The sequence below is a fragment of the Triticum dicoccoides genome, chromosome 4B, assembly GCF_002162155.2.
Source record: "Triticum dicoccoides isolate Atlit2015 ecotype Zavitan chromosome 4B, WEW_v2.0, whole genome shotgun sequence".
In the NCBI taxonomy this organism is placed as follows: domain Eukaryota; kingdom Viridiplantae; phylum Streptophyta; class Magnoliopsida; order Poales; family Poaceae; genus Triticum; species Triticum dicoccoides.
Window position 1 is genome coordinate 624,665,892 of NC_041387.1, and position 14,534 is coordinate 624,680,425.

The 14,534-nt window shown below is 44.0% G+C and overlaps 2 protein-coding genes across 4 annotated transcripts; one reads left to right on the top strand and one right to left on the bottom strand.

Moving 5' to 3' along the window:
- Positions 1-1,965: 1,965 nt before the first annotated feature.
- On the top strand, positions 1,966-4,090 carry LOC119291847 (protein PIN-LIKES 7-like). 3 transcript variants are annotated; one of them, XM_037570655.1, is made up of 10 exons: positions 1,966-2,175; positions 2,254-2,333; positions 2,431-2,555; positions 2,634-2,755; positions 2,840-3,031; positions 3,124-3,243; positions 3,322-3,422; positions 3,522-3,574; positions 3,665-3,850; positions 3,940-4,090. In XM_037570655.1, the coding sequence occupies exons 1-10, from the start codon at positions 2,041-2,043 to the stop codon at positions 4,062-4,064; spliced, it is 1,239 nt and encodes a 412-aa protein (XP_037426552.1). In that variant the 5' UTR covers positions 1,966-2,040; the 3' UTR covers positions 4,065-4,090. The 3 variants fall into 3 exon arrangements, with proteins under 3 accessions (XP_037426552.1, XP_037426554.1, XP_037426555.1); XM_037570658.1 differs by having other exon boundaries at positions 2,172-2,175; positions 2,445-2,555; XM_037570657.1 differs by having other exon boundaries at positions 2,114-2,333; positions 2,445-2,555.
- A 95-nt stretch (positions 4,091-4,185) lies between these two features.
- LOC119291846 (exosome complex exonuclease RRP44 homolog A-like) lies at positions 4,186-14,095 on the bottom strand. Its single transcript, XM_037570654.1, has 24 exons — positions 13,963-14,095; positions 13,745-13,882; positions 13,489-13,646; positions 12,741-12,796; positions 12,510-12,632; positions 12,287-12,417; positions 11,941-12,181; positions 11,717-11,876; positions 11,077-11,317; positions 10,785-10,941; positions 10,642-10,710; positions 9,499-9,624; positions 9,292-9,344; positions 8,205-8,311; positions 8,035-8,089; positions 7,680-7,779; positions 7,491-7,602; positions 6,807-6,927; positions 6,460-6,519; positions 6,271-6,376; positions 5,811-5,906; positions 5,651-5,732; positions 5,414-5,479; positions 4,186-4,570 (listed from the first exon to the last, which is right to left on the bottom strand). Exons 1-24 carry the CDS (start codon positions 14,014-14,016, stop codon positions 4,375-4,377), a joined length of 2,808 nt encoding a protein of 935 aa, XP_037426551.1. The 5' UTR covers positions 14,017-14,095; the 3' UTR covers positions 4,186-4,374.
- Between the last annotated feature and the right edge of the window lie 439 nt (positions 14,096-14,534).

The window sequence follows — 14,534 nt, forward strand, 5'->3', positions numbered from 1 at the left end:
GGGGCCTTTTATTGGAACGCGCCTGATAACAAGCGCAAGTATCGCTTGGTCAAATGGGACCTCATCTGTAAGCCCAAACGCCTTGGGGGGCTGGGCATTATTAACACCCTTGTTATGAACAAATGTCTGATCATCAAATGGTGGTGGAAAATCATGACCATCCCCCAGAAAAAGCCTCTTTGGTTCAACATCTTAAAGGCGAAATACTTTCCCTCTTGCAGTCCTATGATTGCCCGAGCCTCTGGGGCGTCCCAGTTTTGGCGGGACCTTGTGAAACTTCGACCTATCTTCCAAGGCCTTGTCAAGTTTGTCGTTCGTAACGGTAAATCTACCAGGTTCTGGCTCGATTGGTGGTGCGGCCCTTCTCCGTTGGCCAGTTCCTTCCCGGTTCTTTTCTCCTATTGTCCGAACCCTGAGATCTCTATCTTTGAGCTTGCGTCGAATAATTGGGACCTTCAGCTGCGCCGTTCTCTCTCTCACGAAGAGTTGGAAGACTGGCAGCGCCTTGCTGCCATCTTCCCTTCGCTCTCGGAGGAGGAAGACACAGTTGTGTAGCCCCATTCCCCCTCGGCCCACTTCTCGGTTAAATCTCTATACAGCAAGCTCATTGTGGGTCCCACCACCTCAAAATTTAAGTGGATTTGGAGAGCTCAGATCCCCCCCTAAGATTAAGGTTTTCCTCTGGCAAGCCTCTCGTGGGCGTTTGCCTACGGGTGATCAAATCCGTACACGTAATGGCCCGGGCTCTGACTGTTGTGCTCTTTGTGGCATGAGAGAAGATACACCTCACATTTTCTTTAATTGTGTCTTGGCTAAGTTGTTTTGGTGCTGCATTAGATCCTGGATGCACGTTTCCTGGGCTCCGACCTCCTTCGCTGACTTGCGCGCCTCAGCTAATTCCTTGGTTGGGGCCCAGAGGAGATTATTTTGGGTTGGCTTTGCTGCCATGTGCTGGTCCTTGTGGACGACAAGGAATAAATTTACTATTGAGCATGTTTTCCCTGCTAAGCCTGCTGATTGCTTATTTAAGACTTGTATATTTCTGCAGCAGTGGAGATTATTGACTAAGGAGGAGGACAGGGATGCTTTCGACGCCATGTTGGCCAAGATCCGCAATTCTGCTATTTCCATCTCTCCAGTCCATGCGGGCTCGTAGGCGTTACTGCGTTGCTCCGTTATCTGCTCTTCCTCCGGCCTGCGTGCCGTGTACTGGCCTGGGAGCCATGTACTTAGACTTTCCCCTTGTTGTTCTTGGTTGATACCTTCTGTTCGTGTGATGGTTGTTTGGGTACTGTTAACTCTGCTTGGTGGCTTTATCTATAAAGTCGGGCGCTGGCCTTTTATCTAAAAAGAGTGGCCGGTGTTGCGGTATCTCGAGAAGGAGCGCCCGTAGTCATTGCCCCGGGGAGTAGACGAGTTCGCCGAACCTCGTTAATAAATCTCGGTGTCGTCATTGTCTGTGATTGCTTGTTCCTCGAAGGATCAACTGCGTACCTCGGATTTATTCTAAGAGCTCGCCTAGACGAACTTACCGCTGGTTGGCCCCAAGCGATGCAATTTCAAGCCCTTGCGGGGCGGAAGGCTGGAGATGCTCTAAACTTCTCTAGGATGAAATACATACACTCTTACCTGGTGATTTCAGAGGACAGATGGCTCGCCATCCGCCCATCCGTCTCTCTCTTTTGGTTCGTTCCTGCGCCTCCAACGCCGAAACGAGGCCGAAGGCAGAGCAGTCGAACGAAATTTGTATTTCTCTCCCCTGCTGAACAACCAAAAGTCGTTTTCGTCGTCTGCGCCTCGGCGCAAATGGAAAGCATCTGGCTGGGTCTGGGCGTTGATCGACACGCGTGGCCTGATGAGCACAACGTGTGCGGCCACAGCAGCCAACAAAGCGGTTGCGCCGCTGCATGGGCAGCACAGCACAGCACAGCACAGCGGCTTGGGCTCTTGGGCCAGTTCTTCAAAGCCATTCGCACCAGAACGATCTCCGATCAGCTGCAACTCTCTCTCGCTCTCTCTCGTCGCCTCCTGCAGGACCAGATGAGGTTCTGGTCTCTGCTCGCCGTGGCATGGCTGCCCGTCCTGCAGGTCCTCCTCGCCGGCGGCCTCGGAGCCTGCCTCGCGTCCAGCCGTTTCGACGTCCTCACCTCCGATGCTCGGAGGCACATAAACAAGGTCGTCACGCATGGCATCAGTTAGAGGTTTACAAGACATAACAGTGATTTCAATCCATTTGTTTGCTTGATTTTGCAGGTTGTTTACATCGTGTTCGTCCCGTCGCTCGTCTTCTCGAGCTTGGCAGGCACCGTCACGCTCAAGGACATCATTTCCTGGTTCGATCGAATTATCCACTAGTAGAATATTTACATAGATTAATGAAAATTGTGCTGCTATTTGATTGCTCAATTCTGAACTCGATGATGAGCTAAGGTGGTTCATGCCAGTGAACATGGGCATCATATTCCTCATCGGAGCGGCTCTCGGGTGGCTGGCCGTCAAGGCCCTGAAGCCAGGAGCACATCTTCAGGGGCTTGTCATTGCTTGCAGCTCAGCAGGCAAGTTACCACTCACACAGCAATAGCAGTTTTGTTCTCCATCTCTTTTTTAGTGCTAACCTACATGTACATTTTCAGGTAACTGGGGAACTATTCCGCTGATGATTGTTCCGGCGATTTGCAACGAGGAAGACAGCCCCTTCGGTGATGCCGACACCTGCAAATCTCTCGGCCTCTCCTACGTCTCGCTCTCCATGGCGGTAAGCTCATCGCCGCGCCTGATCAACTCCTCTGTCAGGACTGTCATGCATGGTACATTTTGGATTCAGAAACGTTTCCTGCAGCTAGGGAATTTCTTTATCTGGACTCATAGCTACAGCGTCATGAAGAGATCTGCTCAGCTTTACAAGAAATGTGGTGATCCCACAACTAACATGAGGAAAGAAGAAGACTCAGGAGAAGCCGAAAATGGCAATCATGCGGCTTTTCTTCCCCTGTCGTCAGGGGAATTTCATGAGGATGTAGAGAGCGACCCGGTAAGTAGTAGTAGCAAACTCTTTCATTGCCTTGAAAAGATTAAACTGTGGAGTGATGAACAAACCTTACATTTTCTGAATACGGGATGCAGGTACGTTCTAGCTTGCCTTCCAGTGATGTTGCTGGTAGCTTCCTGCACTACTTAAGAAGAGCAAAGGATTTGCTGGTAGAGATACTGAATGAACTGTGGTCACCTCCCAGTGTTGCAGCGGTATGTGACTCTGCTTTGCACCACAGTGATCATGCAAATGAGCTCTGGAATTCAGATCTAACTGCTACCGCTCTGTAGCTCGTAGGGTTTACCGTCGGCGCAATCGACAAGCTGAGACCGCTCATTACGGAGGAAGATGGCCCTCTCCGAGTAGTCCAAGACACCGCCAAGTTACTAGCGTAAGTCCAGATATATACCAGCACTTGTCTTGGATCTTGCATCCTGATATCCATCTGCTGCTGACCTTCTCTTGGATGACACCACAAACTCGGGAGCAGAGATGCTGCGATACCATGCACCATCCTCATACTCGGTGGAAACCTCACAAAAGGTTCAGTTCATTCTCTGTCAGACTTCCTCACAGCTTTCTCGGTTTGCGCATTTTTCCCATGCTCATGTTTGCAAAGATTTGCACGGCCAGGCAGAGGCAGGGCGACGATGAAGCCCCTGGTGGTCGTATCAATCATCGTGATACGCTTCGTCATCCTCCCCGCGTGCGGAATCGGCGTGGTGAAGGCCGCCAGCGAGCTCGGGTTCCTGCCAAGATCGCCCCTGTACCGCTACGTTCTCCTTCTACAGTCCACGGTTCCCCCGGCCATGAGCATCGGTATGCCGACTTACTACCATAGCGTGTTCTAGTGATGGGTGATGTAGAGGGTACCATGTTCTGAGGTGTTGGTTGCTCTGATACTGCAGGGACGATAGCCCAGCTGTTTGATGTTGGGGAAGAGGAGTGCTCCATCGTCTTTCTCTGGACGCACCTGGTTGCAGCCCTGGCGCTCACCCTCTGGTCGACGGTGTTCATGTCACTCGTGTCCTGAGGATCTCTTCAGCAAAAAAAAATTGTATGAGCACATTTGTACAAATGTGCTTCAAGCATTGACAAGTGATAACACAATATGATATGGCCAGAGATGAGCAACTGATGAGGGGGACACAGCAGGTCATGGTAGATTTTTAGCATGAATAAGGAGAAATTTCTACAACTCTGTGAAGAGCAATTCCAGGCTGATTTGACAATATCATAATATCACCTATGTTTGTTGAATTGAAGAATGGACCCTAGTACAGTGTCGTAGCGGAAAAAGGGTGAATGCGCTAATGTTACAATTCAATTGTACATTTGTTGTTTCATATGAGGGTGAGCTGCAGCTTGGGGCGGTGGGGCTGAGGCTCGACCACTTCCATATGGATCATGACACTCTGCAACACAGCATAGCTTATGTTTGTTCCAGACTTGGTTACTTTCTGGTGCACCTCGTCTACTACCCAGTCTGCCCCTTTGTCTCCCTTCGCTGTAAGATAGATGGGCCCTTCTATGCCAAACCTGTTGCGAAAATGTACCAAATGAGAACAAGAAAGGTTCACGGATGATGCTGGAATTGAAGTAACTACTACAGTATTATTTGGAAGTATTTGGAAAAAGCCCCGCGTAGCACCTAATATTTATGGGCTCCAAATTAGAATATGGATATCGATTTTGTTGATCCCATCATAAGAAATGCGAATCACCCGCCAGGTTTAGATGATACTGCAATAAATGAAGCTGGATGGATGCCTAATCAATCAAATCAATGTGCCACCCATAGTTTCCCACATCATCTTGGCATGCGTCAAAAATGCTGGCCACATTTTGTATCAGCTTTTACACGCCTAGAAACTGGGAAACTTCTGTACGGCATTTTGGGGTGCATTACCAGATACAGGAAGCAAGCAAATCCTAGCCTGCTAGCTAATCTCCATGAGCATTACTAAATTTTGGCATCGCTGAGGAAGGTTAGGGAACCAAAATGCCCCATAGTGTGTCAACCAAATGCTTGAATATCTCAATACTTATTAAACTACAAACAATTAGCAGCAAACTAATTTGTTTAGGCTGACCTGCCATCTCAGATTTCTAAGAACAAAACAGTGACCAGAAACAAGATTGAAGCTCAGAATCCATGCAATAGCAATTGGCAGATCCTAGTTTGGGTTACTTCAGGTCCATCAGTAAGTTGGTACTAATTTAATTTAAGATGATTGGTCAGGTCTTTGCTGGGGTGTGATTTTTTTATACTTGTGACTTCTGAGCAGGCCGTTCATTGTTAGTCTAACTTGGCAAATAAATGAGAAGGTGAGAGAGGGGAAAGGGGGGAGAGGGGAGGAGGGGAGGCGGGGGGATCCATACTTTGGGACGAAGACTATGAAACCATTTGCCTTGATCTTTACTATTCTAGCTTCAGTATCCACGGGCCTGCACAGTTAAAAGTGTAGAGCAGTATTAATGATCCTAACTATGGTCACCAGATGATATATGTACGTACTCTAAGAACAGACTTGAGCTATTTCTTACAGCCCTCGTCTTAAAGAACTTACTATCTACTGTAACCTATAAATAAAAGAGCCATTGACAATTAAAATGTACCTTGTCTTGAAATATATGAGAGTGTGGAGCTCAACCGATGCTCTGCTTGCCATTTGGGCATTTCTGTGCCTATAATTCAAGTCTGACATGATAATAATGTCAGTATCAAATGTTGCAAAACATATAAAGACCCACTTCAGTAGTGCATTGGATCACTCACTGTCAGCGATGCCCGTGAGTTGTGGACCATCCTGGAAGACTGGTGGAAGTTTCGCAATATCTAGAGCAGCAGCTAGCAACCTATGCACCACAACATCTGCAATCGATAAGATGTAGAATCAGAAACCAATCTCACAGTTTATACGTTTCCTCCTCTTCTTTCTTCTACATTTTAACTTAGTCTACAAAAAATACAACGCATTACAAACAACTTTCATTTTGTACAAAAGGTGCATGAAAATAGTTATTCCAACTGAAATAATTAGCTCATAGCCGGAGAAAGTACTCCCTCTGTAAAGAAATATAATATCGTTTAGATCACTACTTTAATGATCTAAACGATCTTATATTTCTTTACGGAGGGAGTAACATGCATAAATACTTGCTATGTCCAACAATCATCAGTCGAATTCAGTAATATCAATGAGCATCAAAGCACCTAACGGCGAAGAAAAACTAACCTGCATATCTGCGAATAGGAGAAGTGAAATGAGTGTACAGAGCAGATGCAAGCCCATAATGATAATACTCAGACAAGCTCAAATCTCCACTGCAAAAGTAAACTGCCTGTGTATTGCAAGAATAAGTTATATAGATATAGTTGAAATCAGTAAGTCAGAATATTTTGAACTTCAAAACTGCTATCATACTTGTGTCATGCATCTAGTTGCCAAAATCCGGATAAGCTTGTTGAAGTACGGGTCATCTCTCTGCATGTGAAGTATTAATGGCAGGTGAGATAACACTCCAAACAAATACTCCCTCCGTTCCTAAATATTTGTCTTTGTAGAGATTCCACTATGAACCACATACGACATACGAAGCAAAATGAGTGAATCTACACTCTAAAATGCATCTACGTACATCCGTATGTGGTTCATAGTGGAATCTCTACAAAGACAAATATTTAGGAACGGAGGGAGTATTACCCAGCTACATAGGACTGTCACCTAAATGTGAATACACCGTGGAGTAAAATAATACAGGTCATTCTCACCTTCGCATTATCAAGTGATTCAGCTAATGCTTTTGAGGATGATACGTCCAGATTTAGGCCAACAGAAGAGGCGGTACGGAGTAATGGCTCAAGCATCTCCTTTGTTGGGCTAGGATGACGCCTGCCAATCAGAGAAAAATTAACATGCTCAGAAAAGGTAATTTAAATGATAAAGCAGCTGCAGGAAAGAACTGGTACATTCTTTGGAATTGCTGCATAAATAGTGTAAGAAGATGGCAGTCACAAATAAGTTCTTAAACCATTCCTTGGCAAGGACAAACTAGTCAACGGCTGAATGTATTTTTTTCACAGCTGCCAATGTGTCAAATGGAAAATATTGGTATCAAATATCGAGAATGAGTTCATGAGCAATCATACAAATGAAACTTGGTAACATCAGGAGACGTCACAGTCACATAATAATTTTGGTATCCTACCTCATTGGACTGAACTCTCCTGTGCTATTGGGTATTTATTAATGATTGAGTCTAAGCAACTTTAGCTCTATAAGCTTGAATGAACAGGTCAACAGGTCAAAAAGTGTATTCAATTATGAATAAGACATGATCAATATTTTCAAAGGGATCTCCTAGAAGTTCAGATATACTTGGCTGCACTGCTAGAGTGATAACCTTAATCTGATCCAAATGTGACAAAATAAGAAAGAACAGAGCAAATGTGTACCGTAGCAATGAACACAAGGGGTAGTGCTGCAAAATCTTCTCAGCAACAGAAACATTTGCTGCCAACATAAACTCTTCAATCATTTGGTTTGCCTCGCGAATTTGATATATTCCTGTTGAACTTGAGTGTAAGTTTTTCAACTATATAAGTCAAAAATAGTACAGGAGTCAGGTTTACAAATCTGAATACCTATGTCGAGGGGATCATGAGTTTCACTGTCAATTTCGAATTTGACTTCTGCGGAAGCAAGAGTCAGAGCCCCTCTTTCGCAACGTCGATTTCTCATTATCTACATAGGCATTGAAAACATAAGCTTAATAATAGTACCGGTAGTACTACCTCCTTTCACAAATATAAGATGTTCTAACATTTTTCTGATTCGGATGTATATAGGCGCATTCTAGTGTGTTTGTTCACTCATTTCAGTCTGTATGTAGTCCATATTGAAATATCCGAAACATCTTATATTTGTGAACGGAGGGAGTACATGGTAACAGACAAGAATATTTATTGCAGACCGAGATATGGTAACACAAGAACAAACCTTTGCTAATGAATTTAAGTTCCGCAAGTCTACAGTCAGTGGATCGGCCAAACGGCTGGAAATTTCAAGGAATGAAACGATCAATTTTATGACAATGTTTTTGGCCTGCTAGACAAACATAAAATTGTACTTTCGCATATAAGTAATGCAAGCTGAATGCCAGAAAGCACCTGTCATCCATTCTTGCTTGGGCTTCTACATAAGACATTGCAGCACAAGACTTGATAACACTCTTTGTGTATCTTGAAGATATGATATCAGCATCAGGTGTCATTTCCTGTACACAGAACATTCAAAAAATTCAAAGCTCCAGGATACATGAATTAGCATACTCATTTAAAGAGACAGATGTAATCACTTCAAGACGCACGAGGATGAACAGAACAAATGCCAAAGGCAGATGAAATAATACTCTGTTCGCGATACCACAGGATAAAAAATGCCAAGCTATTGCCTTAATCCAACATGTAGGCATGTTGTATGACTTGGATCTAACAAGTTAGTAAGTTTCTAAGCACACCGTACTCTGCACTCAAGAGTCTCAGAGAAGATTTTTCTTTGAGGAAAATGCCATGTCAAGCTATTGCCCTAAGCCAACATGTAGGCATATTGTATGACTTGGATCTAACACGTTAGTAAGTTTCTAAGCACACCGTACTCTGCACTCAAGAGTCTCAGAGAAGATTTTTCTTTGAGGAAAATGGCATATACAGCAAATTACGCATGAATTGCAAGAACAAATTGTATATAAAACTAAAAGGCTAGGGTGTATTGACAAATGACCCAAATCACTAGTGAAAAAGCTTGGTGAAAGTTGTGCAAAATAATTCATTGCATCTGAGCTTGAATAGTACTCCCTCCGTTCCAAAATATAGCGGGCCCACGCTTTTCGAGATTCAACTTTGACCATAAATTTAACCCACGAGACCGACTGCGGCGGGATAAAAAACTATATAATTAAAAACTTTTTTTGAATACGAATTCATTGGTATAATTTTTTCGCCCGCCGCAGTCGGTCTTGTTGATTAAATTAATGGTCAAAGTTGAAGCACGGAAACCGAGGACGCGCTATATTTTGGAACGGAGGGAGTATTATGGACTCGGGGATCATAGAGCTAGTAGGACGCAGGGACTATGGGTAGCCTCCACACAACAAACCTTTTTCAACAAGAGCAAAAACCTAATGGCCACATTTAAATATCCCCGTATATCAGACAAATCAACATCATAAAAACACAATTTCACAATTAGGCTCACCCAAATGACGGAGAATGCCAGCCTCTCAACATCAGCACGAAGAGAACAAACATCTAAAAAACAACAAAATGTGGGAAAACAATGAGTCGCTTCTGCTCATACATACTAAAATTAACGTGAGTATTATCAAATTCAATGCAATGCTTCGAAGCAGTTGATTCAGTAATCAGTAATTCAGTGTGCATGCCATATAAATGAAAACAATACCTTCAGTTAGAGGCTTCGGTAGCATGTCAATTCGTTGTCCAACAAGATAAACAGAAGTTGCCCTTTGAGAGGCCTCCTCATCAAGAGGGGTACCAGGATGGACAAAATTAGTGACATCAGCAATATCTGGTCAGTCCAAGTCAAGAACTGCAAAATCTCCACATCAATAGCAACAGCGTAGAACAAAATGGGAAAGAAACACATCCCATATATCTCCTGCCGACAACATATAGCTTTCATTACCCAAGGTCAAGATCAGAGATAAAATAGTTTGACCCCCGGAAACAAGGACTAGCATAACCAAAAAATGTAAAAAAGCCAATTATTACATCGGCAATGCTAGGGCATTCGCAATGGTTTGTATCTATTGGTGAGATAATGCATTAAACGAATGAATAGATACAATCCTGATTTAAATGTGTTGTATCTAAATTGGCCATATGCTTCAGCATTAAATCTACATTGTTTTTTCTCAAATTAGTGGCATCTAGTATGAGATACAACCTGCATCTCTCTCTTCATTAACTCCCCCACCACCAAATCTTTAATCCTAATTGGCAATGCGTACATGGAGCACTGTGAATGCCCCCAAACCCATTTTTCATGGGGAAAGTATTCCTATTGAAATTGAGTAAATCCGCACACCAAGAGCAATGGTCTATCAACCAAAAAGAATTAGGAATTGAGTTTGATCCAAGCAAAAGCATATAGAACAAAATCACATGATTTGGTTCTTTCATTATGATTAAACAATCAAGCTTATGTGATGAACCACTGTGAATGCCCCCAAACCCATTTTCCATGAGGAAAGTATTCCTGGAAATTGGCATTCCTATTGAAATTGAGCAATCCGTGCACCAAGAGTAATGGTCTATCAACCAAAAGGATTTAGGAATTGAGTTTGTTAAAGCAAAAGCATATAGAACAAAATCACATGATGATGATATGCACACTTATGAGATGAGCTCAAACCCAGGTAGATGCAACAGATCCTACTCACAATTTATGAAGCCATTGTCGAGTAAAAAAAGGAACAATGACAAATATTAACTCAAAAAGTACAAGTTCAAAAATTGAAGAGAATAAGATTAACAACCATTGCAAATTGAACTGTATACTAGGATGTAAACTGATAAAGGATACGGACTCCAACTTCAAAATTTCCATTTGGAAGCGGTGTGCAATGTAGTGCATCATCAATATCCCTACAACCTAAATAGCAGTTTAATGGTAAGAACGCAATTCAACTACAAAAGAATAGGGTACACTTGTCATGATTAACTTACCAGGTGGATCCACACTAAAGACTCTCACATGCCGCAAGTCTTGCCTATTAGGATTAGCCACATCCTCGGGTGACAATGTCCAAGGCAAAGGCGGCAAACAAGCAAGGACTTGTGTAGAGAAAGGTCTTGTGTTAATATCATTCTCTATTAGGACAACCTGTATTATGTGTATATCAGTTAGCATGCTAGCATCAAATGCATCATCGTAACATGCAGCAACTAACTGGATTACACAGGCTGGACTACAGCTCCTACAAAAGAGATGTGATAAAAATTAGGTATACAAGCTTGCCTCTGTTTCAGTTTCTTTATCGCCAATATCTCCTATAGTCCGCACATAGTGTCCTGATGGGTATCGAGACATGACATCCCATGAATCAACTGCAACGATAATCCTTTTATTTAAAAGATTCCCAAGTTGTCTAGTTTGAATCCGAATCTTAGGAATTCTTCGATCTTTCGACACAAATAGAGCATGAGCAACGCCCCCGCTACCAGCAGGCATTGGCATTGGCTCCAATGATCCACAATACCTGCAGTATACAAGTATTTCATTTTTATGCATCAATACACAAAAACAACTGAAGTTGCAATATAAACTAAATAGTTTGCTGGATGGAACAAGTATTAGCTTAATCTTGGCAACATACAAATAGTGATGTCATGTCTAACCAACCAAAGATTGTAAGAAATGACTGAAATATTGAAACCTTTTTTTTTGCGGAATATTGAAACCAACATGTGTGAAGTAGCAGGGCAGAAATGCTGTCAACATACAGCATGCAGGCATATAGACGTAAAAACACGAGCAGGATATATCCTTCTGGGTTAATATTTAACATTGACTAATGAATTGTGCATATTCTGATGTCATCTTTCCATATCAGGAGATCATAATTAGATAAATATCATTCAGATCAGATAGAACTCACGAATTCCAATTCCGCTTGATGATACCAACAACACGTCCAACTGGACGACTGGGGACTGAAGCAGCTGATGATCCAACTGTTGATTGCGTGGAATTTGTGTTTCGTGGAGCATCATCAGCACTATTTGGAACCAACCGGACATCATCTTCATTATCATCTTCTGAAATAACAGAAACATCCATCAGATAAGAAAAATGAGATGCATCAAAAAATGAACAACATACCATCATCATCAGCAATAAATGACTTCGAATCATGCCACTGGTCCTGTGGCAAGAGTTCTACAGCAACTATATCTCCGTCAAAGGACCTGTTCATATTTGAACTCCCACGGATAATAATCTCATCCCCAATGCTCTCACTTCCGACATATGCTTCAAATGGATTGTAGCGATTAACTCGAAGCTTCCCTTGATGATAAATTCCACAGCGCAGACCAGATGTAATTTCCGACATAGGTTTATGCTACAATAATATCAAGGTAGCATATATTATATTTGACACTAGGTGGTTATTGTAGCAAGAACGTGCAGATGAAAATTGCATAGTTAATACTAGCTTGGTATATACCTCATTGTAAACTATTTTCCTTTTGGATGGTCTAAGATCTTCTACATCTTCCATGGCAACATCTCCGCTACTTGGGACAACCACCAAATCGAGCAAACCAGGCTGCGCAAGCGATCGTACATATGACTCAACTGGAACCAGAAATAGTTTGTGAGGCAAACATAAAATAGTATTGTAAAGGATTCAGCTATGAATTTCATGTAACAGACTATCCAACTAGCACCTGTCTCTGCATTTAGGCCTTCTTCAGTAGCTTTCCTTTTGTTATCTCTATCATTTGTTACCAGCAACACTTTGGCACTGTCACCGAGGTGACTCTGGTACCAACGAGCAGCAACACGGATTGCTGAATAGAGAAGAAGTGGCGAGTAAAGAGCAGAGCGTACATAAAGTGTACATAGAATAACTGGAAATGAGATAAACTGTACATAAATATAACTAAGCAACTCAGTACCTCTATCATTACGATCATTTGGGCTCTCTCCAACCATCTCCTTGACATAAGTATCCCTGTATGTTTTTCAGTAAATGATTAATCCTAACCATAAGAACAGGGAAGAATAACATCGCTGATTCTAAGCAGATGCAAGTTCTGATGTGGGCAGCTTACACGTCTCAATGGACAAAGGCAGAATTACTAATTAGTTGCACGTTTGCACTGCAACTCGTGCAGAGAAATTTTGCCAGTGCAATCTTGGAAATACTGCTCAAGTTCAGGTCTAAGTGTCATACTCCCTCCGTTCCGATTTACTCGTCATGGTTTTAGTTCAAAATCGGAACGGAGGGAGTACATTCCAAAGATAACTGCCGTTGGGAGGGAACACCACTTGAACACAGTTTTATGAAAGACAAAATCGACAGAATCAACTTGGCCCAGTTTAAATAATTTACTGCAAGTCAGCTTAGTTACTCTAAGAAATGCGGCCAGAGAATCAGAGCAGTTGCATAGCTCCAAGAAAAAAACTCAGAGCAGATGCAGGGGTGATCTCAGTAGCTTATTCCTTGAGTCATTGATTTTCTCACTCTAGTGACTAATTATACTTTCATATCCACCTGGTATATGTGCACATTTACATCGACTAGAAATCTCAACGAGTTTTGCTTCAAATAGGAACTAAGAAAATGTACCAAAGGCCAAACTCACATCTAACAAATCGACCAAAACAGCAATTCGGAGAACCAAGGGTAGAATTCAGGCGTACCTGTGGTGCTCATTGGTGAACACGAAGAACCTCCGAGCGGTGTTGGTGCACAGGGTCTTGAGCCTGTTGTACACGGAGAGGTTCTTATTCTTCACTTCGTCCAGCACCACCGACAGCACCACGACATCCTCAATCGCCGGATTCTCCAACAAATCGATCTGCAGCAACCGCTCGGAGCATCAGCAATCGGGACCCCTGACCCCACAAGGCACGCTAAATACGAGACCATAGGTGGGAGCGGGAAAAGCAGGGCCACCTGGTGGAGCACGACGTTGGTGTCGACGACGAGGATGGCGGCGGCGTCGGCGTTGAGGCGGCGGGCGGCCGCGTCGCAGGAGGGGCAGGAGAAAGCGCCGCAGGGGATGTCGTCGCGGAGGTAGTGCTCCCGGACCACCTGCGCAGACGGGGGGAGGGGGTTAGCTAGGGTTTCGGCGGGGCCTCGGCGAGGCGGTGGTTGTGGTGCCGAGCGGCGACCTTGACGACGCGGCCCTGCTTCGTCTTCTTGACGAAGGACTTGCTCTGCAGCATGTTGGCGAGCTCGACGGGGCGCGGGGGAGCGGCGGCGGCGGGGGGCGCGGGGAAGGGGGGTCGGGGGGCAGACCTTCGGCGGCGAATGGCGGCGGCGGCGGCGGCGGCAAAGGAGTACAGGGGTTTAATAGGTTTGTTTGATGCGTGCGTGGTCGGCTAGTACTGGGTTGACCTTAGGCCTTGTTTGTTTCATAAGTTTTAGGACTTTTTTAAGTCCCAACTTATAAGTCATAAGTCCCTATCTATTTGTTTACAGGGATTTATAAATCCCGAGTCCCTACATGTTTGTTTACAGGGATTTATAAGTCCCGAGCCCCTACTTGTTTGTTACAGGGACTTATAAATCCATGTTGCACCGCTGCAACGAGGCTCAGGAGAGGGCCTGTCCGGCGATTGGAGGCACCGCTGCAACGAATCGAGGCAGAACGAACCGAGGCGGGGTGGCGACGGGGCGGTGAACCGAGGCAGAACGAACCGAGGCGGGGCGGCGACAGGGCGGCGACGGGGCAAGAGGCGGG

Coding starts and splice junctions, on each gene's coding strand:
- LOC119291847 (XM_037570655.1), top strand. CDS start 2,041: ATGAGGTTCTGGTCTCTGCTCGCCGTGGCATGGCTGCCCGTCCTGCAG. Junction 2,556..2,633: donor CATTGCTTGCAGCTCAGCAG/GCAAGTTACCAC, acceptor GTACATTTTCAG/GTAACTGGGGAACTATTCCG. Junction 3,575..3,664: donor CGGTGGAAACCTCACAAAAG/GTTCAGTTCATT, acceptor TTGCACGGCCAG/GCAGAGGCAGGGCGACGATG.
- LOC119291846 (XM_037570654.1), bottom strand. CDS start 14,016: ATGCTGCAGAGCAAGTCCTTCGTCAAGAAGACGAAGCAGGGCCGCGTC. Junction 12,182..12,286: donor GGAAAATAGTTTACAATGAG/GTATATACCAAG, acceptor ATATTATTGTAG/CATAAACCTATGTCGGAAAT. Junction 5,907..6,270: donor TCCTATTCGCAGATATGCAG/GTTAGTTTTTCT, acceptor TATCGATTGCAG/ATGTTGTGGTGCATAGGTTG.